At 36.2% G+C, this 25,933-nt stretch overlaps 1 protein-coding gene across 1 annotated transcript in view; it reads right to left on the bottom strand.

The window, feature by feature from the left end:
• Positions 1–25,933, bottom strand: part of LOC114515704 — a 79,528-nt gene that overhangs the window by 12,122 nt on the left and 41,473 nt on the right. Inside the window, exons 3-25 of the mRNA XM_028535003.1 lie at positions 18,275–18,397; positions 17,641–17,760; positions 16,805–16,921; positions 15,607–15,726; positions 14,666–14,776; positions 13,536–13,646; positions 12,793–12,831; positions 12,545–12,649; positions 12,046–12,162; positions 11,374–11,442; positions 11,157–11,186; positions 10,667–10,696; positions 10,366–10,398; positions 10,179–10,211; positions 9,699–9,740; positions 9,272–9,313; positions 8,100–8,141; positions 7,559–7,600; positions 7,299–7,328; positions 6,605–6,697; positions 5,617–5,880; positions 4,603–5,351; positions 1,394–2,498 (exon numbers count right to left, since the gene is read on the bottom strand). Of these exons, the coding sequence (XP_028390804.1) occupies positions 1,394–2,498; positions 4,603–5,351; positions 5,617–5,880; positions 6,605–6,697; positions 7,299–7,328; positions 7,559–7,600; positions 8,100–8,141; positions 9,272–9,313; positions 9,699–9,740; positions 10,179–10,211; positions 10,366–10,398; positions 10,667–10,696; positions 11,157–11,186; positions 11,374–11,442; positions 12,046–12,162; positions 12,545–12,649; positions 12,793–12,831; positions 13,536–13,646; positions 14,666–14,776; positions 15,607–15,726; positions 16,805–16,921; positions 17,641–17,760; positions 18,275–18,397 (3,567 nt within the window). The remainder of the gene's footprint in view (positions 1–1,393; positions 2,499–4,602; positions 5,352–5,616; positions 5,881–6,604; positions 6,698–7,298; positions 7,329–7,558; positions 7,601–8,099; positions 8,142–9,271; positions 9,314–9,698; positions 9,741–10,178; positions 10,212–10,365; positions 10,399–10,666; positions 10,697–11,156; positions 11,187–11,373; positions 11,443–12,045; positions 12,163–12,544; positions 12,650–12,792; positions 12,832–13,535; positions 13,647–14,665; positions 14,777–15,606; positions 15,727–16,804; positions 16,922–17,640; positions 17,761–18,274; positions 18,398–25,933) is intronic.

The following is a 25,933-nucleotide window of genomic DNA, read 5'->3' on the forward strand; positions in this document are numbered from 1 at the left end:
GTGCATGGCAACAATAGAGATGTTTGTGGTTCTGCTCTACGATCGAACAAGCAGTCTTAAAAGTGTAAACGAAGTGAGACAAGAGTTATTCTCAAAGAAGTCAAGAAGTCTGGATAGTATTCCACCCACACGAGCAGCGCTCTTACAACACGCAAGGAGAGCAGTATTTCAAGGTGGATACGTATGGTCTCAGACTCTTGTGAAGAGTCCAGTATTACCATCTCCTGCTGACTGGGGGTGGCAGCGTGACGGCAGTTCCTGGGTGCCATACTGGACGACACTTCCACAAGCGAAGGATACGTGCTACGAACTTATTCGATGCGGTTGTAAAACCGCATGTAGAGGACGTTGCAAGTGCGTGAAAGCCAATTTGACATGCACAGGTTTGTGTAATTGTGGCGGCAATTGTAAATAGAAATTGAGAGCAAATATCGTCTTGGAATGGCTAAAAGGCGAGCCAAAAGCACACTTCTATTTTCTATGAGAACTATTATGGTGAGAAAAAGAGCTAAAGTTTTGAGCATTCATATTACCGAGTTTTATGAATGGTTTTTTGGCTGCTCTTTTAGCCATATCTTGAATATTGTACAGTGGATATCAAACTTGGATATCAAACGTAGGTATCAGTTGTTGTAATTGGCATTAAAGTCAATCGGACATGAACGGATTGCTGACGAGAGACCGTAAGAAAAAATTGTTACGTATAAGTATGTTGTATTATTTTCATGTGACAAATTTGCTTCTTTTTACCGATTTGCCTCTTTTCCATTTGGAACATTTCAGCGCATGCGCAGTGTTAAGCAATATAGTAACTCGTAGTTATTTTTCCCATTGTCTTATATTTTTACTTCGGAATGCTCTTAAAATATTTAAAGCAAAAAATTAAAACTACGCCTTTTCAAGCTTGATACAGATATCCCGGGCATGCACTACGTGTATTTCTTTAATTTCCAGGAAATAGGTCACGTGACAATACTTTATATTCAGTCAGAGTGAAGAACAGGCTGATGTATTAATATGAGAAAAATTTACGAAAAAAAATCTTTAAAGAAACGGTTCAAACTAGGGTTATTAAAGCAGCCTCGTTTCCATGTTGGGTTTTCTATGACATGCGCATTACTCGTCAGCATAAGTGAATTTGGGCTGACTCCATATCCAAAAATGTTAGTACTAGGGATGTTAGTAATGTGGCAAAGTTTCATGCTTTTATCATCAAAGTGAACAATTCAGCATTTTTTTGGTCGTTAACAGCTGGACTAACAGAATTTCCCCGTTTATTATTGCTCGTTGTTGGGAGTAACGTTGAGAAAACTTATATTCTTGAATTAGGATCTCGTTTCAATTATTTTGATCTCTGATCTGTACTGGGTAAATTTACTGGATAAATATTTACCTTTGGAAATTTTGTTAATAAGAGCAACCAACTCGTTTTCCTTTTCAACGTATGACGGTTCCTCAATTTCCATGTAGACATCACGAACTTGTTCCATTGAAATTTTGTCTATACTCGCTATCATATCTGGACGACACCCCCCTGGAAGGTGAGTGGGAAAAGCAGGAATGAAAGTATCGCCAAGAATATAAGGACGTCCACCAAGTCCGTTAATGATGTTAGCGACTTGAGCGAAATGAAACATTTCGTCTACAATAATCTGATGCAACATCGTCTTGACCTCCTGATTCTGGAATGGTTTTATCGAAAGATAACCGTTAAGGTAAATTGGTATTGTGGAATGTTCCAGTTGTAATGCGGTTTGAAGCATGTCGATTAAACGCTGTTTCTTCAAATGCGTTTGATGCGATTGACCAAGCTCGGGCTTGTCGTCATCTAGCCACTTTAAAATCATTTCCGTTTTCGGGGGAGAAAGGTCACGTGTGACAGGCATGAACTGTGGATCGTGAAAGTTTAATGACATAGCTGTGATCACGTGGCATTTTTTCTCGACTACGCTGTCGTAATCAGCCAGGTTAATGAAGCTTCGCATTACAGGAAAGAGGTTGTCATACAGATGAAAGATAGGATAAATATCTGTCAGCCATGTTGGCCGATCGGGTGGGTCAAATTCGTCGTAGACGTGAATGCAAATCGCTGTATTCATTGCTTCGTCTCTATCAGGATTTAATGGGTAGCCATTGTATGTATACTGTAATGCATAAATTTGTCCATCAATAATCTTTCGTATGTTATTTGGATTATTCATCGCGTAGAAATAGTAGTTGTAGATGCCAGGATCATTGGCATCTTGGAATAGCCCAAATGGCTGGTCGGGGCCTTCCGGATGGTCTCTGATGATTGAATCAGCTTTCTCCAGCTTTAAATTAATTGCATTATTTTCCCTTTCCATTGTTGGAGTCTTACCAAATCGGGTGAAAAATAGACTGCCATATATTACTTCATTATATTGCGCCCGAAACACGAAATGGCTCTTTGAACGAACATTAATTCCTTCTTTGTTTTCTGCAAGGAAAATTGTCGTGCAGGCTCCTTTTTCATCAATCTAAAAAGAAGAAGGCGATTAAGCTACTTCTATATGGTACTGCTGATTTAAAATGATAAGATTTACTTTATAGGACGTCTTAAAGGTTTCCAAGCCTTTTTGGTCTTCAAAACATTTGGTTTAGGTAAAATAATTATAATAACAAGAGGCGCGAGAGGCAGTCTTGGGCGGTGGGGACAGAACTTTATGAAAAGAGGCACATTCCTTAACGCAAGGAACAACGTCAATAGCATGCTTTCATTTGAGCAAAGAAATTACAAATCTACAAGAGAATTCGAATGTCTTTCCAATAAACTGATCATGCAGCTTCAATGCATGAAAAATAGTGAATGGATGGCGGCAATATAATATAATATGGTAGTAAAGAGCACAAGACTGCCTTCGCTCGCACAAGTAGGCGAAAGGCTCAGGGAGGCAACTGCCCCGTATGTAGTTCCGGCGTCCCTCATAGCGACAGCTTTATGTCATATTCGTCATGAACAAAAAAATTTTGGCCTGGTAAATTTTTCTGCATAATAATCATGTAGATCCGTGTTCAAAATTTTAACAATGTCAAAATTCCTCGTTCGATCGACTGGTCAACATTTGGGTAAAACAGTGAAAACACGCGGCTTCTCGTAACATTTCGGTCTCAATTTGTCATTCTGGAGTGAAGACAGTGCGGCCACGAGATTATACTTAATACTGGAAATCTTATTCTTGCCTAAACTAAAACAAGCTAAAGAAGTGTGAAATGTCACACAGCTCGTCCACGACGGAACATTTCAACAAGACCCTGCTGTTAACATTTTCCAACAATTTATGGCCCTTTCTCAGTACATAACCCGTGTTTCTTCTCGATCGAACTAAATTATTAACTATTCAATTTAACAGTTACGAATCCTGACATCGGCTATGATTTAAATCAATTTACTGCGATGTTCAAATTCTTCTTAATATTGATTCTTCATGTATCGATTTAGTCCTCTAAGTTTGTTAAGTTGCTCATATGTGTATATTTGTGTCTGTCTATTTGTAAGTAAGTTGTGGAGCCCAGTTCCTAGAGACTTAACTTAATATGTGTGTTGATTCCAGCCATTGTGTATTAATTTTATGTGTAGTTCATTGTAACTGTTTACCATATGGCAAATTTATAAATTAAAAAAAAATAAATGAAGTGCGTCGTATTAGAGAATAGCGTGCTTATTGTATTTATAATGTTAAACGTATGGGAAGAATGTAAGTATTAACCTTTAACCAACGATCTAAAGTTAGATCTAAAATTTTCAAATTCATGCATCCCTACGCAAATCGCATTAAGCATATAATTAAGTTACGTATAAACATTAAAATGTAACAAGGTTGAAATTAACGATCTGGCGTTTGAATGAAACAGCACATGCAAATTGATTGTAATGAGAGGTTTTGAACCCACTAACTTTACAATTTTTATTTCTCCACTAATATATTCAACTTTGATGGGGCAGGCAAAACAAATATCGCATAAAAGCTGAAAAAGTATGAAATCCGTCTCAAATTCACTATAATTAAAGCAGCTCCGAGAACAAATTTCACCCCGTAGATTGCGTAAAACTGAAAAATGCGGAAAGTAAACCTGATAAAATCAAAGAGAGAGGCGTATTGAAAAATATTTTGCTTGCGTTTTAAAAAGCTTAAGCATGTTTTCTGAAAATTTAGAAAAATTCAATTTGGAACATTTTGAAAGATTTCACAGCCTCTATAACTTGCTATTCTAATTTTGTGCGAAAGTCATAATATGAGCTGTTGGAAAAGATGAAGATTAACATTTTATTTTTTTACCTGCATTCAACAAATTTTTTTATTTCTTATATTCCCTCATAGCAATTTTAAAATCTCCTTATGGAGGACAGCCATTTTCAAATATCTAGCTTCGCACAGCATTTTATATAGTACTTTTCACAGGGCTGTCGCTAGAATCCTAATTTGGGAGGGGAGGGCGTTTGTATATTCCTATATTCATGCATGTTCGTACAATAGGAGAAATGATAGATTACAAACGAAATCAGTCGGGCATATGACGAGTATGTGAATATGCGACAGCCCAAAATTAAGCTTCTAGCGACTTCCCTACATGTATACTCACCTTTGCTAACACAAACTGTTTATCAAGCTTCTTTTTCAGTGGTTTTGGAATATCGACTACATTTATCCCAGAAGTGTAAAGATATCCACCATATTCCTTGTAATAAACTCTTGATATCCACGTTATTTTGTCTAAGCAATTTGGTGTGTCAACGCCTGTTCCGTCGCTTCCTGCGAAAACACCCAGAGCCAAGTCCCCTACTGACTTCAAGATGTGTCCATTTCTGCTAATGGCGAGTGTGTTTCCCAAGTCGATATATACCACTGACTCATCCTCGCTAACAGTGAGCGGAGCGTAGCTAAGTTCTCGAGTTGCAGACAAACGGCGTAACAGTCGCCCATGATTAAAAAAATGTGGCGCCTTTTCTCCGGCCAAACCGATTGATCCAACGATTCTAGCGTAGCTATAATTCGAAGCAGGATGCTCTCCCATCAAATCGATATTAAAGCATATAGACAATTGTCTATTTGGTCCAATTTTTTCTTCAAAATGTTGGATAATTTTTGATTCGGGGGTTTTGGAGGTAAATTGGACATTAGTTAGAACACTTTGGAATCTCGATCCTTCGCCAAAATCATCATCACGCTCGTCTATCATTTTGTACCATAACGATTGGAACGAAGCACGTTGCATGTCGCCTTTGAAATATCCTCCCACATCCATTGACATTCCGTATATCTCTGAAACTCTTCCTTGCACTTCTACGTCGAGATCGACGATTTTTGACGAAACTTTTCCGTTCGCTTGGTCTGAAAAGGAAAAAATGGAACATTTGAAACCAATTAATTTTGAATTCATGGAATTTAATTAATAGGGTTAGGGAATTTAATGCAACATGCATACCGCCTTTTAAAAAACCCGAATATCTCTAGCCGTAGTAAAATTTAGGCTCCCTACCAACAATATGAATCTCGCCCATAGTGCACATACAAAAATTATCCAATATGTAATATCCAATATAAATTCTGTATAGACATATAAAGTGATTGTTGTAAGTAATTATTCTACCCTTACCAGTCACAGCAGTCCCAATCAATTGATCATTATGAGGTAGGTACATACATAGATCGTCTTTATGACAAACTCTCATAACCTTAACGTCCACAAGACGGAAATCACTAGATCCGTAAGGATTCCAATTCTCTTGGCTAATCTTTTCGTTGATAGAGGAGAACGTTTTTGTATTAAAGTTGTCGAAAACATTATTTAAAGTCGCCGAATCAATTTGAACCTTTCCTGCAAAGTGGATTCTTGGAAACATTATATAGGAATGGTAATCTAAAGAAAAATTTAAAAAAGACATTTAACCTTTGCTTGCGGAGATAAAAGAGTAAAACTCTAGATATGCAGGTCACTAAAATAATACATCCAAGCATTGTAGTCTTTCAAAAATTAATATGTATATGCATTTATTTACCCATGTGCGTTTTAAGTAATAAAAACACGAAACATATGCATATTGCGTAGCCCAATCAAAAGTTTCCACTTTAGTTTTAGGCGTTGCACGCCGAAACATGTAGCTATGTCTGCAGATTGTACCATCATGCTTCTTCACTTTCGTGCATGTAGTTGTGCACTCTGACATGGCTAATAGATGCTGCTTAGCTATTTAGTTATAATGCAAAGCTTACTACCCTAGTGGTGGAGCCAGTCGGACGATTATGTCCCGCTATCTATAAATTTCGAGTTATTATACTTATTTATGTTTTTAGAAACACATTGTTCCACAGTGAATGAACACTAAAATATTAGAATAGCAGGATAGGTCGTCAGGCTGGTTACGCTACTGGTGGTCGATTAAGCTTGAGTATGTATGCAACGGCAGCGCCGTAGCTAGGCTGCTTAATTGGGGGGGGAGAGGGTGCATATACATATATTCGACGTTTACATACCATAGGAACAAAATAAATCATTCAGTCGGGCATTATGTGAACATGCACCCACCAATTAAGCTTCTAGTTACAGTCCTACATGTATGGTATATTTGCTCTTTTTCACTGACCGTCTTTCTCTGCTTGTACTCTGTTGTAAACACATTCTATCCTCCCATTTGGGTACTTGCGTGCCCTACATTGATATCCTGTCACGATTCCATCTATTAATGAAGTAAAATAAATTAAGACAAACTCATATTTCACAGACACGATGTTTGGAAATTGCATCATCGCTCTGAGTATTCGGCAAGAAGTATAAAACAAAGATTGCCGGAAAGTCAAAACTAGCATTGCACCATATTTTTCACAAAAGTGCCTTATTAATTTTATCGTAGCTAGCAATTCATTTTATATACTCATCGAAACTTTGTCGAAACTAAAAATTGAAAAATGTGACAAACGAATATAAAAAAATCGATGGATGGATGTATATTAAAGAAATAAATAACATTAATTTTATCGATATTTGTTCAGTTATAGGTACACGGTATGACGTAAAAAGTGGCCAAGAGCCGTGGTTTTTTTTATAACAAAATTGAAGAAAATTCCAAATTAAACAGGCAAATTAAGAGGCTAGCTTAAGTCATGTGTTGAAATGTGATTGCCTGACAAAATTACCAAGTGATCACTGATCAATTCGTTAACATTCGTTAACGTCATTCCATACTTTTGTCCTCTTATAGATCACGACTCAATGAAATTGCTTGAATTCCAAAGGTTATTATACTTATAATAATATTACTCTTAACATTCTATTCATACCACTACTTGTGGTCTCAAATTCTTTGGGATCTGTATTAAATAAGAATAATAAAAATGAAATGAGAATGACTCCTTTAGCACTGGATTTGGTCTTTAACCGAATACAATCGTGTTATGTGCGAGCTCTATAGGGTAGGTCACCTAGCATGGCTAGAAATTCAGTATAAAAAATGGCAGCTTGCGAAGAGTTTGGTGTTTTGAAGAATATATTTTTCTTTTTTTAAAAAATATTTAGTATTAGGGGTTTCTTTAATACTTACGTGTTGGGCAATTATACACACTGGGGCATACACTGCCATCATCTAAAAATAAAAATTTTTACCTATTTTTAAGCAATAAACATGCTGTACTGGATTACGCCCCCTCATCTGGCCAGTTTGTTGCAAAAAAATCTAGGCCACTATAAATCCATACTAAAGAACAATTTCATTAACATGAGAGAAGAGCCAGCCCTACCAAGCGAGATCAGATATCGATCATTGACTACCCAATCTCTCGCCTGGGAGTTTGTTTACATTTTCAGGCTGCACCAATTTTCAGTTACCCAATCAGAATCAATAAATATTGACTACCTCCGGTAAAAAGGTAGGGAGCCTACATTATTTATCGTTTTACATAAGACATTTTAGACATTCTGATTGGTTCAGCCGGAAAAATGTAAACAAATGGCTGATTGGTTTAAAACGAAATTTTTCCTTAGTAAGATGAGCAGCAAATCAAAATGTTTGTTGTCAAAGCCGAAAACATTTTTGACGGTGCAGTAATCATTTATCGGCTCGGCTCCAACAAGTATTTATTTACCCGGCATCTCCGCATTTATTCTGTCACATTCCTTGATGCAATCTAAAGAAAGAAAGATAACATATAGGATTCTGAAAATAAAATTTAAAAAAATACAGGCAGGAAGAATTATTTCAAAACATTTCAAAGTTGTAACATAGCAATAGGCGTCATCTCGTGCTCTTATTTTAACCAATCAACGCTCAGGAGGGTTATCAAAATAGAAATTCATAAATTTTGCAGTATAATTGATTTTATAATTTATTTAAAAGAATCCTCAGGCACTGATTGGCTAATAGCCATAAGTGAAACCGTCATGTCCAACGTGTGACGTCATAACGTGCGATACAAGTTTTTACATGTATGCTATTACGTACGTCAACGTGTGATAAATGTCGTATCCCACGTTTGACGTCACATCAATGGCGAAGATATCAACGTCTTAATAAATAATAAAACAATTATTGAATTCGGTTTCGACATGATATGAAGAATTATCAAGCCTCAGTTTGTGGTTATCGACCTTCGGTTTCGGATAATTCTACTTAAGTCGTTTGAAGACGCTGCCCTGGTTCGATTAATATTGATAATTCTTCATAAAAAATTATCATGTTCAACCTCATTAAATAATTTTTAAATATCTTTTATTATTCTTCATGAAACTAGACGAAATTTTCCAACTATATTTTGCTACATGTAACTCTGCCACCGAAATATTTTTTTTAGCTACAAATTTTGAAATCAGCAGCGGGGGGAATCCTAGAATTTCCTGCAATTTGATTGGCTGTCCGGTTTTCATTGTCTATTTTTTTCCATGTATACTGCCGAGTCCGACTAAACAATTATAATAAGAACGAATTACGCCGCCTTTGGGAAAAAAACAATAAATACACCTCTTTGGGCCTTGTGCTGATTTGGGACCTCGGGAAATATTTTCTTATACGGAAATCGCAGCCGATAAAATCATATATAAATAGTTTAAGAGTCATTTGAAAGTTGATTCAACTGAGGAATGCATTGTTATTCCACAACAATCCCAGTCCTTTTCAGCGGGCATTGTGACAGAACAAAGCGGAATCCAAATTAAGTTGTCCAAATTAAATTGTCCAAATGTCGTGGACGATCGATGTTGGACGGTTTTGTTACTCATGCACATGCGCGAAATCTAAACGAGTAAAGGCTGGTAATTTTACCTTCTTTTCCACAAGCTTCTTTACAACTTTTCAATTTTTTTTCTATAAAAAACCCGGTATGATTCAACATCATAATAACATTTGCATAGCTAGATGAATTACTGCTGAAGCGCTGAGCAATGACTACCAACATAGGAAACCTAAAGATGCATTGTTGCGGTGAAAATACTTCATATTATACAGATGTTTCTTGTTATTAGCAGAGAGACTATTTTTATATGCAGCAAAAATATCCAAGCTGACAGGAAATGAATCTGAAAAACGTGTCATGCAGAAAAAGTGACGTAGAAAGTTATTAGCTCCCATTTGATTTAGTTTCCTACCTTATCATGTTTCTGACGGGCCAATTTTTACGGTTATACAAAGACAGAATCATAGCGCAACTCGAAGTATTTAATTGTCATTGTGGAACTTATTTTAAACTAACCTGTACACTTGTCCACAATGCTTTTGCATTGGTTAAAGTTCGCTAAAAAAAAGAGAGACATATCTAATAAACTTACTATTAAGAATTATGTGATCATTAAGAATAATGATTGGTCGACCAGCAACCTCGGATTATAAAGCGATAATAACCTAAGCGGATTTTTCAAACTGGCAGGGAATAGTTGATTTTGTCAAAGGGACAGATGAGGAAAAACAGTAATTTTAAAGGAAATGCCGTACCTAAAATTTCGAAAAGACCGGAAAAATTGGCCTAAAATTATTATTTAAAACGCCACGATGAAGAACGTGCATTTATCTATGTTCGTAAAAATATTTTTTCTACACAAACAATTTAACATTTCTGATTGTAAGGTAAACCAAAAAATATGCTGGGTATTCATATGTTAGCGTTTAACATTATTGATTTATTTTTAATTATCCAGTGAAGATGATCATCGATACATCGATGATTATTGCTTACATGTTCCTGGCTTGCAACTTTTACAAAATTGATCTAGGGAGAAAAATAACAAAATACGTCTTTGAGTTCGTTGTGTTTTCTAAAGGCAGCATTTAATGACACGTATATAATACTCCAATGAATGGCAAATCGCTTTAAATGAAGTGAAAAAGAGAGTCAATTAAAAATATTGATTCATTAACTTTACCCAGTCGATCACAATTTGCTTCACACATTGAAGCTGTAGAAAAATAAGGAAATATCTATTAGCTTGTGAGAAATGCAAGTAAATAAAGGGACAGGTTCACTCTAGTTATTTGTTTCCAGGAAATAGTCTATTAGAAGACGGATTAGGAGCTTTAGAATGCAGGTTGGGCAAGTTGGTCGGCAACGATGATTACAATTGAATGGTCGAGTGATATTTACGAACTTGCGCACGCCTTATGCGCGACATTAACACGTGCGATTGCGCGTTGTGCGGATACAAAAATATTAATTTCTTTACCAACCTTTCTTTTTACAACAACCGATGCAATTTGCTAAATACCCAGAAAAAAAAGTGAAAAAAATTATACCAATGCATGAAATCCAAATGGCATTTATCGGTGCATTTGTGGTGAAATCAAAACAAAGGGACCGATCACAATATAATGGCGCCCTGAGGGGCTGGGTGGTGTTTTCGAGGGAAGGGTTATCAGAGGGAGGCTATTAGATGGATATCACTAGTGACGTCACGTGAGGGAAGGTGAGATTCTGCTGATTAAAAAGTTGGTGAAATATTAGACCGGTGGAAGAAAGGAGTGGGTCGTTTAGCGTTACATAAATTATGAGGCAATATATGGAAAAATATTGAAAATCGTTAAACATAAGAGCTACCGAAGGGTCACAAATAGACCAAAAGAGCGTCACGTCTTTGTGAATGACCCGAGAGGTAAAAGTATTTGAGGTGATCTACGACAGCCATTTTATCCTTATCGTTATCAATGCAAAAGTCCTCACCAGTATTTGCTATACATTTCTTGCAACCAGCTACACGTAAATATAAAAAGATCATTAGCAAATTACTTATACATTTTAGACATTTTATGTGATATGCCCTATAATGTCACCCAGCTATAGTAGCTAATTCCTGTCAAGAAGATTCTGTACATTGGACACGTATTAATTATATTTATATTTCAAAATGACCAATAAAATTTAAAATAGTTAGGCTTACCCCTCTCATTAATTGATTGCACAACTGGGCAGAAAAAACTCTTTTCGGGAGGTTGAACAATTTTGTTCTCTTATAAAAAAAGAAGAGTGAAATACTTTTGCAATTTCTTCACAAATACAAGTAGCTATTAGTCACCGTAAAATACAAGCTTTAAACGGAGGACATCTTCCTCGCGTAATTACCATATTTTATAGCGCCAGTCTGACGATTTGTTTCGGCTATTCAAGTCGTAAGATATTATAATCAGTATTTTTTTCATGATTATGGAAAATCATAAATTTGAGAGTCAATAAATACCAAAGCAACTCAAAATACCTTAAAAACAACCCTATTGGGTACTTATTTCTAAAGAATACTTTTACATAAAAATCCAGCAATACGATTGCAAGTTAGAGCTGTGGTAATTTATTTTGACCTACCCTGGGGATGTTTAGTTGCCTAGTTTCATGGGCAATAAGCAATTAGACAACATTTAAAAAAATAGAGTAACTACAATGAGCTCCTGGTCCACCAGATTGGCAGAAACACGTCGTTCAAGTGGCTTTGATTGCATGATTGATGTGCGCTTATAACACACCAATCTTTTAACACACATGAATTTCCTTTCACAATAGCCTAAAATTCTTCCAAAACTCTTCCAAAATTTTAAAACAGAGAAAAATTCGCAATTACCTTCGTATTCGCAATTTAATCCCGTAAAGCCATCTACACAACTACACGCTACTTTTTCTTTTTCCCTCTTGACGCAGCTTCCGCCATTCATGCACGTGACGCCTTCACAATTCGCAACTACAACAAATATTTGAAAAATGAGAAATGCAGATCGATGTTAAGAAAATTAAAAAATGTTAGTTTTAACATCTTTAGAAGCGGTCGACAAAAAGTTTTCCAGAAAAACTATTTATAGGGTGGGTATCACAGCAAAACACACATTAAACCGCATGTTTTCAGTTTACACTCATGTTAACTTTCTTACAGTTTTCATAGCACATATATATGGTTTGCAATTTTTCTCGCAATACGCTCACTTTTTTACATTCCATATATAGGATGAAATTGATGCATGCAAGGTCATTGTCTGCGCGCGTTAAATTTATAACTATTTATACCGCATATGTTAAACACTACCGATCTTCTGTGCATGAATCATCTACGATTTGATTATTTATACCGGTATCTTCACAATTTTCCCCAGTATATCCAGGTCGGCAATAGCATTTTTCCTTTTTATTTTCGTCCAGAGAATAGAATTGATGATATTGATTGCACTCTTTCGCTAAACAGTTTAAGAACAGATCCTTGTCGGTTACATGCAGTTATATAAGATAGGAAATTAGACGACATTAGTTAAAAAGTCCCATGAAATGTATCATTTACAGATTTGTTTAATTTGCTATAATTGTTTTTTTTTCGTCTTACCAATAAAGTCGGTGTTAATATCTTTACCGCATGGAAACTCTAAGATAAAAAATAAAAGTGCATGTAGTGTTTATACTAAACATACATGACTATTCAGTAGTTACCTTGTTACGTAACTTTTTACTTTCAGACAAGGTTGTACTTATTGCATATATAAAGGCTACTTTTCATAACTTCGATGTGGTCAACCGTACTTCGTCTGGAATTCTTTTATTTGGACAATATAGGGTGTCTCAAAAAAAAGAAAACTATTCAAATCACCCATAACAATGTAATTGTTAGAGTTTGAATGCCTAAGCAGTCTGTTGGGATGATATCACAATGAACACTTATTGTTCCGCGGTCAGCTGTACCATTTTCTTTCGAAGCAGTAACAAGGCTAATTTAAATTTAATCATATTCACAATTTCCAATTGTTCGTATTTAGCATTTTATAAGTTGCATTTAATACCCACGGGCTAAAATTCGTGAACACGGCATTCAAATTTTACCAATTAGTAAATTCAATAGTTTTCGGTTTTTTGAGACACCCTGTACAGCCCTACCTAATTTGGCGATGCACACCAAATTAAGCAAGTTATTTTCGCAGGGGGTTTGCCCTCAAAAAGAGATTTGGATTATTAGTATATGTATGCAGCGGTGTTTCAACCCCGTATTCTTATTGATTGTGTTTTTATTTGCATTGGCCGTTGGGATTGCTACGTTTTGCTTGCGTTTGTCATACAAATCAAGAGGCACATTACCTATTATTTCGCATCGTACTCCAGAGTATCCCGCTTGACAAGAACAACTGTATGAATCATCCACAGTTTTACATAAACCACCATTCTCGCAAGGATTGTCGGAACAGGTCACTATGTGCATGTGGTGATAAAAAAATTATTCATAGAATGATAATTTTTCAAGCAATATAAAATTTAAACGCAAAAATAAAATTTCATTAATTTTTTTTCAAATATGTAATAGACCTAGATCACTGACTTACACCAAGCGAATGCGTGAAGCAGCAAATATCCAAGATGGCCGCCAAAATAAGTATTGATTGTTATACCGAATATTAATGAGGTTTCTTGTGGTTCCTTCGCACTATTTCGAAACTGTGGGATCCTTTGTGAGATCCTTTCGCAGTGGGAAAGAGATCCTTTGCGTGCATTTGTTATTAGTTAGTTATTATTGTCAGATATACTCTTTTATGTAATAAAGATATGCAGTATACTGAGTAACAGGTGGACGAAAATCCACTCAATAAACACTTAATAAATAAGATGCATTACACAGTGTATCCTGCAAAAAACCTGGGATTGACTAATTGACCATTTCACACATATGATGTACACATGTATCAAAAGTCAATTCCACGACATTTCATAATTTCCCCTAAATTCACCCAATCATCAATTTACTTAAATATAGGTTAAACATCTTCGCTATACGTTTCCCTTTCCTACAAAACCTGACCGGAATTTGGAAATAAAACAACTGGAAGAACCGAAAAAAAATCATTAATTTTATAGTTTATTTCATCCTAGCTGAATGGCGGTCATCTTGGATTTGCTACCACAGGCAGGGTCACGCTTACGCTTGGAGTCATTGATCTAGGTACGAGTCATCGATGTTTCGCCATTCCTCACAATGTGAATTGGTAATAATCAGACGCATTCGCCAAAACGAAGTTCCTATACAGCCATTATGCTCCCTATACAGCTCTTATATGCTCCCTATACAGCTCTTATGATCCCTATACAGCTCTTATGCTCTCTATACAGCTCTTATGATCTCCGCTCCTTTTATGTTAATTAAAACTTCGGTGCACGAGAATCTCTGCATTACCACAGCAAGTGATCTAGAACTATAAGAGAATTTAGGAAGTTACCTTTATGTTCGCAATATTCTCCTGAATAATAGTCTCCACAAGAACATTTTACTTTCGAGCCATCCATACTACATTTTCCTGGTTTACAAGGATTGTTGGTGCAGTTTTGAACTAAAGAAACAGGCTGACATTTACTCGTACTTGAGAAGTACCTAACCAGGCTTTACAGGGTGTGTTTACACAAGTTATCTGACTAACGGGACTTATGCATACACGCAACATATCGACCGGTGAATGTTCACATCAAAGACTCGAATTTACGTTTTTTGTCATTGAAATTAGCTTCGAGCACACTTGAGTCAGTGAAAATGTGTTTAAACTGCCAAACTGACCTAATACCGTGTTTTCAGGCCACCTCTAATGCTTGGCCCGAAAACCCCGAAACATGGTCTTACGCCGGTCCTAGGTCTGTCTTAAGTCAGTCCCAATGCGTTTACGCTACAGGACTAACTGCTTAAGTTAGGTCTTAGGTCAGGTATAGGGCTCTAGTGTAAACACTGCTTTTGACGAGAAGGCATCCATTTCCGGTGCATTAGAAAAGCAAAATGAATCTTGCCCAAGCCAGCCCAAGAAAATTAGTTATGCTTTGCTAATATTTTGGTGTTGATGATTGTGAAAACAGTTCATTTCTAAGGAAATGAATAATGATAGTAACCTAAAATGTGCATGGCGGAAGAAATCGTTGGATACGCCACTCGAAGTCGGATATGTTTAGTTACCAAACGTTTATAACGTTTCTAATCACATATAATTGGTAGAAAAAAAACCCACTAAATTGGGATACGAAATATTTGAAAAAACGAAAATTGTACATGCATGTAAATATCAAAACATGAGCCCTCACATATTAAATTGTAGTAAATTCTTAAGAAAAATTGCTTAATAACATTTTAAATTTCGTTCATGAAATTAATTGCGGTACTTAATAATAATAATAATACCATGTATCTCGCAGGATTCCCCTTTATATCCATCATCGCATATACACAGAACTCTTTGACTTGGATCCGATGTGCATAAACCATGACCAGAGCAAATGCCAGGGTTGTTAAAACATTTATCTAAGTAAAAGTTATAGTAAATATTTCGACAAAAATGGAATCTGAATCTTTCGGTGATTACATTTCTTCTGTGTGATGGTCGACGTTTTAAATTCCTTGATATAACAAATATTTCAAAACTTCTACTTCCGTTTAACATGTTGCAGATAAAAAGTGTTCATTGGACCTTTTGCATTATAGACAAACTTACAACGAAGGTAACAAGGAGGAAATAAATCACTACAAGGAAAAAGAGCATACCAAAATTAGTATAATCGCCAAGATTGGCTGCAAAATGTCAAGTAGTGTGGCAAATATAGCCATGCGAAGTTTGTATACTTTTTTACTACGGCCGCGGAAGACGGGAAGAGTGTAACAAATTAGTTACAAGCTTCCTGTCGTACGCGTAGTAAAAAAGGACACAAAATTTCAAAGGCCAGTTGTATCAAGCCCGTTTAGTTTGCTTTCTATTTTGAACTTATCCACCGTTTAAGCTAAACGGGCTTGATACAACCGGCCCCAGCACTTTACGATATTTTGCAACCAAACTTGCCCATTTTACTAATTGTATTCCTTTTTGTCGCCAAAAGTAGTACGCAAAATATAGCCATGCGAAGTGTGTATACTTTTTTACTACGGCCGGAAGAGTGTAACAAATTAGTTACAAGCTTTCTGTCGTACGCGTAGTAAAAAAGGACACAAAATTTCAGCACTTTACAATATTTTGCAGCGAAACTTGACCATTTTACTAAGTTTAGTATGCTCCTTTCGGAAATTCCCTTTTTGTTGCCAAAATCAAAAGTTGGTCTATTATGCAAAAGGTCCATTCGAAATTCCGAAACCAGCATGCAATTGACTAAAATTAATGGATGAAAAGGGACTTCTCCCTCCGCCTAATGATAAAAATTACCAAATAGCTATGAATGTTTTAGCTTCTGGACATATGATATCAAAATTAAATTGACGTTCTGCAATTTTTTCGACTTTTTTTGTTAATTCAATATGTTCAAAGATATAGCCAATTTTCGCAAATTCGAAAATTTTGGCAACTGATATAATGTTCACCAAATAATTTTTTTATAGATCTCAATTCGTATACCTTTATCACCGCACGCTGGTCCGATGAAGCCAGGCTTGCATTCACACGTGTAACCTCCTGTATCGGGGTCTGAATTGCACGTTCCTCCGTTCTGGCAGGCTCTGCTCAAGCAGGGATCTAAATTTGTAATACATCAGTTCGTGTCAAATGTTGTTATAACAAAATGGTTAATTTGCAGTCAAGCTCCGCTTAGTCCAAAAAAAAAATATATATATATATATTATTATTATTATTATTATTTTGGACTAAGCGTAAGAATTGTTTACATTTTTCCAGTTAAGCCAATCAGAATTCCTACGTACAATTTTTTCAACTTAAGTAAAATGGTAAAAAACGTATAGCTGAGATATATTTGATTCTCCCTCGCAACTAGCTTTGGCTCTGGGCTTAATAGAAGGATTTAGCGAAAGTAAATTGTAATCATCAAAAGAAAGTGACGCATGCGCACGAGAAGGTATAGACACAATCTAATGCAAACAATGTAATCTTTCGGAAAGAAGACAATGCATCTATGAATAGCGGTTACGAAATAAAATCTTCGGTTTCGTATACCCTATAAACTAGAGGTTTTAAGATTGTTTGACGCATGCAATTAAAACTTCTGTACAGTCATATATCAACAATTCATGAAACATCAGTGCGGTTTCGTAGATCTTTTAGGTTTACCGTCCATTCTAACAAAGCCTATATTGTGTCCATTTAACTGTGATTCACCGAAGATTTGAAAAACAATATCGAACGATTGGATGGCAAATTTTATATGCTTATAATTACTAATTTTCTTTCTCGTGCTGTCCAACACTTGAAATGTTTTGACAGTAAATAAAAGGCATTACCTTTAAATTCGCAAAAATAACCAATAAATTTCGTTTTTGTGCAGTCACACCGATACATTCCAGCATCCCCGACTTGTATACATTCTCCTTTATGCTGACATGGCGTTGAAACGCATGGACCTAGGTAAATGTAAATACTGTACAAAAGGTATGAAACATTAGAAACAATGCCTGGCAAAACACAATATTATGCATTAGATGGTACGACCTGGAACGATGTTGTGCATCGTGCCATATTTTTGGTGATAATTTGAAGGTTTGTAAATTATTTAGACCATGCGTTACTATATGCAGCTGTGGCAGGACACAGGAGCAAAATTATATGACGTTTTTGTTGTAGAGCCGATGATATTTTGTTTCCTTGTCCTTTCGCGTTCCATATTTCCTTCAAATTTTACTTTTTCAGTATCTGCCTTCTTTGAAAATCTCATTAATTATTTAAAAAGGTTAAAAAAAATTCGCACGCAGAACAACAACTAGATGAGTTACTGAAGTGTTCATTTAAATACATAAGTTCTTTGAAAGATTGCATGGCGATATATAATTTTGGACCTTTGTTTCTAGAAACCCTACGTGAATTTAGTTATTAATGCTCGCGAATTGCATTTTGTACATTTCGAAACAAGTTGCATACCTGGGAATTCACATTCTTTACCAAGTGTATCTTTCGGACACACACATTTGTAACCATCGCTTGTTCCTTCTTCACGTTTACATTTTTTGGGCCCAGGTTTACAGGGGTTTGAAGAGCACGGATCTTTACACGTTTTGAAAGAAATAATTTGAATTAAATAATACTGCTATGGATAACTCTCAATTGTTCTTTTAAACATACCTATGCAAGTACCGCCATTTTCATGAGACTGGGAGCATTTGGGCTTTTCGGCTGTGGTACGTTCGCCTACGAAATTCAAAAATAAATACCGCGTCATTGACGGTCCTAGAGATTGTTTCAGAGGTCTTATTTGCCGACAGGTTCATTCTGGAATCATCAGAATCTCCTGTGGCTTTACCAGTAAAGATACCTGGAGTTATATCAAGGTCACTAAACAGTTTTTAACACTAAACAGTTTTTTTCATTAAACTTTAAAATGGCTAAGTAAGTGCCAAGAGCTACTGTTTCCGGTTCAACATAAGTGGACTTAGGACATCTGTCCAAGATAAGCCTGTTTAAGCATTCATTAACATTCTGTGTTAATCCGTGAGTACATTTGCTTAAAAGTTCAGTCTTGCTAAGATCTTGATAAATTGGCTTGATCATGTCAACAATTCAGCTGGGGATTCCATTTTTATGCTTATATAGGGATATAAGGAAGGAAACAACAGCTGGTGTGCATAGAAAAAAACAAAGAGGGCTTCGCCTTTTTTGTATCCACACCAGCTGTTGTTTCCTTCAGGGCAGAGATGATGCTGTGGATTCTCAGCAGTTGAAGCGACATCGTAAAGTGATGCTTCAATTGCCTTTGCCATTAAGGAAACATCATCAAGGTTTTCTCTAACTGCCAGGCCAGAACATCGATTTTGCTGTCTGTGAGCCTGCCTTTACCTGCCAAACCTTTGCCATCTGCCAAATTTTAATCCTTTTTTTGGAAGATTTAAGTTTTCGAAGACGACCTCCAACCCTCTTTTGAACATGCCCAATGCATTCCAATTTATTGGGAATGCAATCTTCTCCATATGGTTGACTTTCAACCATGGTGTCATATGTTGCTGAATCACCATCTCCTAGTACACTAACATACTTAAAACCCGTTGTTTCCAGTGACCGTTCAAAAATCCGAACAGCACCAGTTGTCTCCATACAACCAGCACTTCCCTTATGATTTACCTGACAGATGTGGGATGCCTCCCATTCATTGAACCTTTGATCATGTGTCTTATTTTACCAGTTTTGATATCACTTATCGTCTGACAATACCTCCACATCTAAGCATTTTTTGTGTCCAAGGATATAACAGTTTAACACCATTGTGGGAAAAATAGTCTCTTTTCTGCCAAGTACTGTCAATTGATACTCCACATTCTCTATCATTTTCCTTCTCATTTCTTACTCACAAACATTGCTGACCATGCTATCAGTTGCTAATTTCTTTACAACTGGCATAACCTTTTCATTTTGTATCTTTCTGAAGACACGGCGTGTTGGTGGGGCAGGCATATTCATCATCTTATTTGCCCCCTTATTGAATGTCCCCTTAGTCATAGCACTATGACCTTTGCCAATTTCCCTGAAAGCCAGGACAATTCTTACATTCATTTCGTAGGAACGCCTGACATTTTTTTTGAGATATTGAATGAATACTTCCAATCACACTCCATATTCTTACATTCTAGCACAATGTAATTAGAATAACCACATTTCTTTTTCATGTCAACTATGTCACACTCACAATCAGGGCATTTCATAACGTGGTCAAATACGTTAAATAATATGGATAAGTCAATGAAAATAGTTCCTTTTTTTGAAGTATTATAAATGTTGCTTGACAAACCATGGATTAATTCAGTATTCAGTTGGCTAAATTGTCGCGCAGAAGGTTCAGGATCTTTATAGCTTGGTTCGCCATCTTGGGTGTCAGCAATTCATTTCCTTGACGGTGGAATCTTTGATTTTTTTCTCGCTCTGTTTCTCGAATTCCCCATCTATTTACTCCGAAATAGAATCAAAATAACAGACGGAATGTAATTCTAAACATTAACAACAACGTTTGGACTTATTAACGCAAAAAACCCGACCAATTTCCCTGTCGATCAACCACGAATATGGAAATTCAGCGCGTTGCTATCCCAACAAAAACGAACCAATCACAAAGAGATTTACCAGCATGTTTTAAATAACATACTTCAAAAGTTGAATTGAAAGAAAGCTGTTTGGAAATAAAATATTGAAGCAAATTTGGAAGGAAAACACGTTCCTTTGGCGTTGCAAGGGGAAAAATATTAAAGTAATGACTCCGAAAACCTTATTTACTCGTAAATACACATTTTCACCGGCAAACAAACCATCTTATCTTGAAGTATAATACTTAAAGTATCTAAATATATAAAAATAAGAAAATTGATTTTTTTTCAAAAAATTACGTTTTGAAAGGGAATGACTATCAGATAAAAAAAAACACCTCTGTAGTAAAGAAGTAGTCATAAAGTAGTAAACCGGCATGAAGAAGCTAAAGCGAACGATGCAAAAGCAAAAACAAAAGGAAGAAAATACGCAAATGAAAGAAGACATGCAAAATCATCGGCACTAAAAGTGGGGGACAAAGTCATGATTAAACAAAGAAAGAGAAACAAGTTCACAACAAATTTCGAACTGGAACCATACATAATAATCAAATAACAGCTGAAAATGGGAGGCACGTAGTCACAAGGAATGCATCCTTTTTTAAACAGATAAAGGGTGATGCGAGAGAATCAGATGATAATAGCGAGGACCTCGACGAACGAGAAGCAACAACAACAGGATTGAACAACGGAGAGCAAACAACTACACTGCATGCGAAGATCGACCAGAAACAGCATACAGGGTTATATATTGTGAACAGTAAAAGTAATTAAGGTTGATATTGGACCTGAATTGCATTAACCTTTTAAAGAAAAGGAGGGATGAAGTATCGTAGACACGCGTCCTGATTGACAGTCGGACGAGGTGGCTAAATATAGAAGGAAGGAAAATAAGTATTGTATTAGGGGGAGCGCATGAACAAGAGAATGTATATGTTTCAAAATTCAACAGACGACATGTTTTTATATTTGTGATAACTTCGCTTAAAGCCCGCTTGCGGGCTGGCCACTATTAAACTTTGATGTTTGTCGGATGTCGGATGATCACCTAGCATGCACGCCAGTTACATGATGACCACTAGCGCGCACGCCAGTTACATATGATGATCACTAGCGTGCACGCCTGAGGATTTTATGCCACCATATTTGGCACTTAGGAATTTGCACTTTGCACTGCATGGCCGGAATGCAGTTCTGAGCAATTTTTGAATTTAAAGGTAAGTTCTTATTGGTATCCTGAACACTGATAAAATGGGTACGGGTACAAATTTGTGCCCTGCCCTAGCCGTAGCAGAAATCCCTTGAAGGCCCTAGTATCTTTCTTGATGAAAAATCTCTTGAAAGCCCTAGCATTAACAGTGCCTTTAGCGCAAGGCGCATAGTACCCCTCCAAAGGTGCTCGTCCATCCGTCCTGCTTTTCTTTAAGGGTAAGGGTTTATCATTTTTACAATACGGTGAACGTAAGGAAAATTATGAAATTGCAACACATAAAGCCGAATTATAATTGTCATTGATCTTATTTAAACTTAAACAAACAACGGTAACCAATAATTCAAGAAAATAGCAAATACAGTGTGTTACGGAATTTTATTTGGAAATACGTATTTTAAATATAAAAAAAGTATTTTAAATAAAATCAAGCGTGAGTGCATGCATGTGTGCTTTCAAATTTCAAGATGCGATTAGATATAAATAAAGCAAAAAACTTCCGTTTTTACGTTAATTTAATCCGGATACTCAAGTCACAAGACTTTAAAGTTTAAACTTAGGAACATAGAATAAAATTTGCATAATGTATAATTTGCCGTAGTTGTATTATATGTACATTTCCTGTATTAATATTGACCGGACCGATATAAGGGTGCACAGTTTAACATAATCATATTAGTGCTTACATGAAAATGAAAATCATATGTTCAATGTTCATATATTATATGGTTGCTAACCTCTAACAAACGTGGGCATAGGTGTACAGGTCTAAAAATTTTGGGGGCATGGGGTTGTTGAGCAAAAATTATCCGAGTCGCGAGTACAAATTGCCCAACTTACTCTGAATTTAGGGCGGGTGGAATTCTTCTCATGGTCAAATCTTTAATATTCTATTCCAACAACGCTATGTTAGTATATGAATTCGCAATTTGCCTGTCGAAGCGTGTGGCGTCAAGTTCTAGTTTCCGCTGCAAGTTTAGAGTTCCTGCCGCGGGATTGCTCGAAAGAACTATGGAGTGAGTATCCCCAACAAGATATGCTGTATGTAAACACTTTAGTTTGAATTTTTTCACACATATAAGCCGTGTATTGTGGTTGCAACAAATGATGTTGTTTAAGGTTCAGAAAATAGTCGTCGTCGCCACGTTACGTCTTGTTAGGCACCTTAATTAATTACGATATACTTTTCCTGTTTATAAAACTTTATATAAATTATTTAGTAGCAATACAGTTACGTTAGACCATGTTTGTTCGAACGTTATCTTATTACCAGTGCAAATTAAAGCAATGTAATCTCATATAATGCACATATTTCGTCCGAGTTATTTAAGGCAAGACTACAAAAGCGGTGTATTTCAACCACTTTTCTGTTATCAACAAGCAGCAATCCGACCTTAATTAATAATGTCAAATTCTTAACTCGTGAGTCGTTACGACTCGCGTTTATAAATGTAAATGTGTTTAGGCTTCACAATCTTCGACGTATTATTCTATCCAGAACTTTTTCTTTAATACTCAATAAATGAAACATGGGCATGAATGCGAGTTTCTACATTATATCCGCAATCATGTAGAATTGGTTGCATGTTTCTGGTCCAGCGTTTATTGTTAAGTCATTATATATAGTTAATAGTAATTTGATCCGATTCTAAAATAGACCATATTGTGAAACAATAATCAGAAATTTGTGAAATTAATGTGACATATATCAGAGATATATCATAATTCTCGAAGAAAATGCAAACAAAGTTGACGGCGTTTACCCTTTCATCTTTAGTCTTGCTGATCGAAGGCTGAAGGCATTTTATGGCTATTAAAGTTATGTTAAATTAACAAACACATGCAAATATACACAAATCGTCTAGCTATTTAGTTCCCCAGACCCTGCGTAGAGAACCATGCAACACCTACCTGAGCAACAAGGTAGACATAATATCACACCAAACAAAACAATTCCTACTATTCGAAGCTCCATGTCTGTAACCAATAGTTCGCAGGGCAATCTGTTTGAGACAAACAAGTGCGCCTTGGAGGTACTTTATATCCGCCCGTGCGTATCCGCTCGATGACGTTTGAGATGCAGCAGAAAGCGTTTTGATTGGTTCACTGTTTACAATTCCTGTTGCTCTGAGCAAGTAATTGTTCAAGTATGTGCATTGTAAAATAATTTACTTCTTTGTTCGACATGCCAGCAATGTTTAAAATAACGGCGGGCATGTCGTTCAATAAAGCATCTTTATATATGGATACGATGATGTCGATAATTATCCCTGGTTCACATGAGTGAAATATAAACACAAATATAAAGCCCGCCGCACCATAGCGATTGTTAGGATTGCATGTTAGGATTGCAAGGATTGTTATTACAAGTAATGTTTGCAATTTACATCAAGAACCGTTATGAAGAAAGCAAGAATAATTGCAATTGGCGAATTGAAGCTTATTATAATCATAAACATGCAAGTACGTACGGACTCGAGTTACTCGACAGTATGATGTTGAAAATTGTGCGGATATAGGATAATTATCATAATGTATGCAAACGTCATAGGTATAAATCAATAATATTAAAGTAAGAAATTTGGATAGTTAAAGACAGATTGGAAGTGACGCTCAACTTGAGACTATCAAATAGCGATTGCGATAGTGAATTAGCGTTTTTACTTGAAACCATATTAGCCTTTCTCACGATGACGTTTTTGAGGTAGTTTGAATTTTTTCGTAGAATTTCCTTTAAAAATATTTTTCTCTCGATCTAAAGGTACACCAAAAGGATGTTCACCTTCAGTTAAAATGTAGGATGCAATCATACCCGTAACTTGGATATAGTTACGATTTCTTTTTGAAACCACCTTTTTTTCCTTTGTGACCTGCACTAATTACTTCTGACGGTTTCCAACCGCACGATCCTTTGGCATCCGTCAAAACAGTTGTTTCCTCTCCTTCCAGGTCCAGACTCATCCCAAAGTCCGCCAATCTCATGCGACCTTCGATATCTACCAGGATATTTCCTGGTTTCAAATCTCTGCATGTGCAAAATTCCTCGAGCATGAAGAAACTGAAGTCCGGTTAAAATTTCTTTAATCATTTGCGGTCCATTCTTCTGCAGATATTCAATACTGTGAGATTTAACAAGATTCGCCAACGTCTCTTCGCAGAGATCGACAACAAGATGAACAAAACCGTCGTTGCGCTGGAAATCTCGGTATTTCACTAGAAATGGGGAATCGATTAAGTTAATGGCTTCAAGAATTTCCTTCTCGTTTCTAACAATTTCCTCCAACCTACCACCTGCAGTGTTTTAACAGCAACTTCGCTTCCATCTTTCATGACATGCACCCACATATACACACGAACCAAGTCCGCCCTCGCCAATTTTGAAATCACGGTGGGCGACAAAAGCCTCCATTGTGTTACTCTATAGTAAAGAGCGTATAAAATGCTTATTAATGATGTGTTAAGCTTTAAAGGGACAAACAAAAAAGGGAAAACAAAGAAAGAAATGTCCATAAAATGCATCGATGTTCTATTTATAACAACTTTTTTCTTGAGCACTACATGCATGACCAGGAACATTCCGATTTAGAAATTACTGATGATTACCAAACGGAATTTATGAAATGCCGAGAACGACAACATAATAATCATATTGAAATTAAACATCATAAGAAATATCTGTCAGACCGCATTCGACTGAGGTTCAACATCAGGCTCACAGCGGTTAACCAGGTCGAACCGCGGTTTTGGTTAGGTTATTACTGCGTGCACGTACATGCTACTAATAGCTACATCATGAAGGTGAACAGTTGTATGAGCATGTAGATATAGGTATTCAAATGAAAACACTTAGGCTTAGCTATATAAGAAAATAATAACTATTACCTCTCTTAATTCGTTCACGTTCTTTGTCTTCAAATCCTGTTTTTTCTTACTGTGCTTCACAGACATTTTAAGGAGCGATGTAGTATTGTTGTGACCAAGCTGGATACTCCATTCCAGAAGATTCAGTCGCTTTCCGTTAACATCAAACTTTCCAGAATTTCTGACTCATTAATATTCTTTTGCAACAAAAGATTGACCAAGTCAGCAGAATTTAGGAAAACAGCCTTACTGATTGCGTAGACCCCGAGTTTTCCTTTAGTTAAATCAATACCATTTTAAACTAAATACTTGATAACCCCCAATACACCGTTATTTACAGCAACGCGAAGGATTTCCTGCCCAGTATTATCATTTTCATTCACATTAGCTCCATGCATGTTGGACCAAATACCTGACCATTTCAGTGTAACTATAAACAAT

Source organism: Dendronephthya gigantea, unplaced genomic scaffold (assembly GCF_004324835.1).
Source record: "Dendronephthya gigantea isolate DGI-Jeju-01 unplaced genomic scaffold, DenGig_1.0 000004F, whole genome shotgun sequence".
Classification (NCBI taxonomy): Eukaryota; Metazoa; Cnidaria; class Anthozoa; order Malacalcyonacea; family Nephtheidae; genus Dendronephthya; species Dendronephthya gigantea.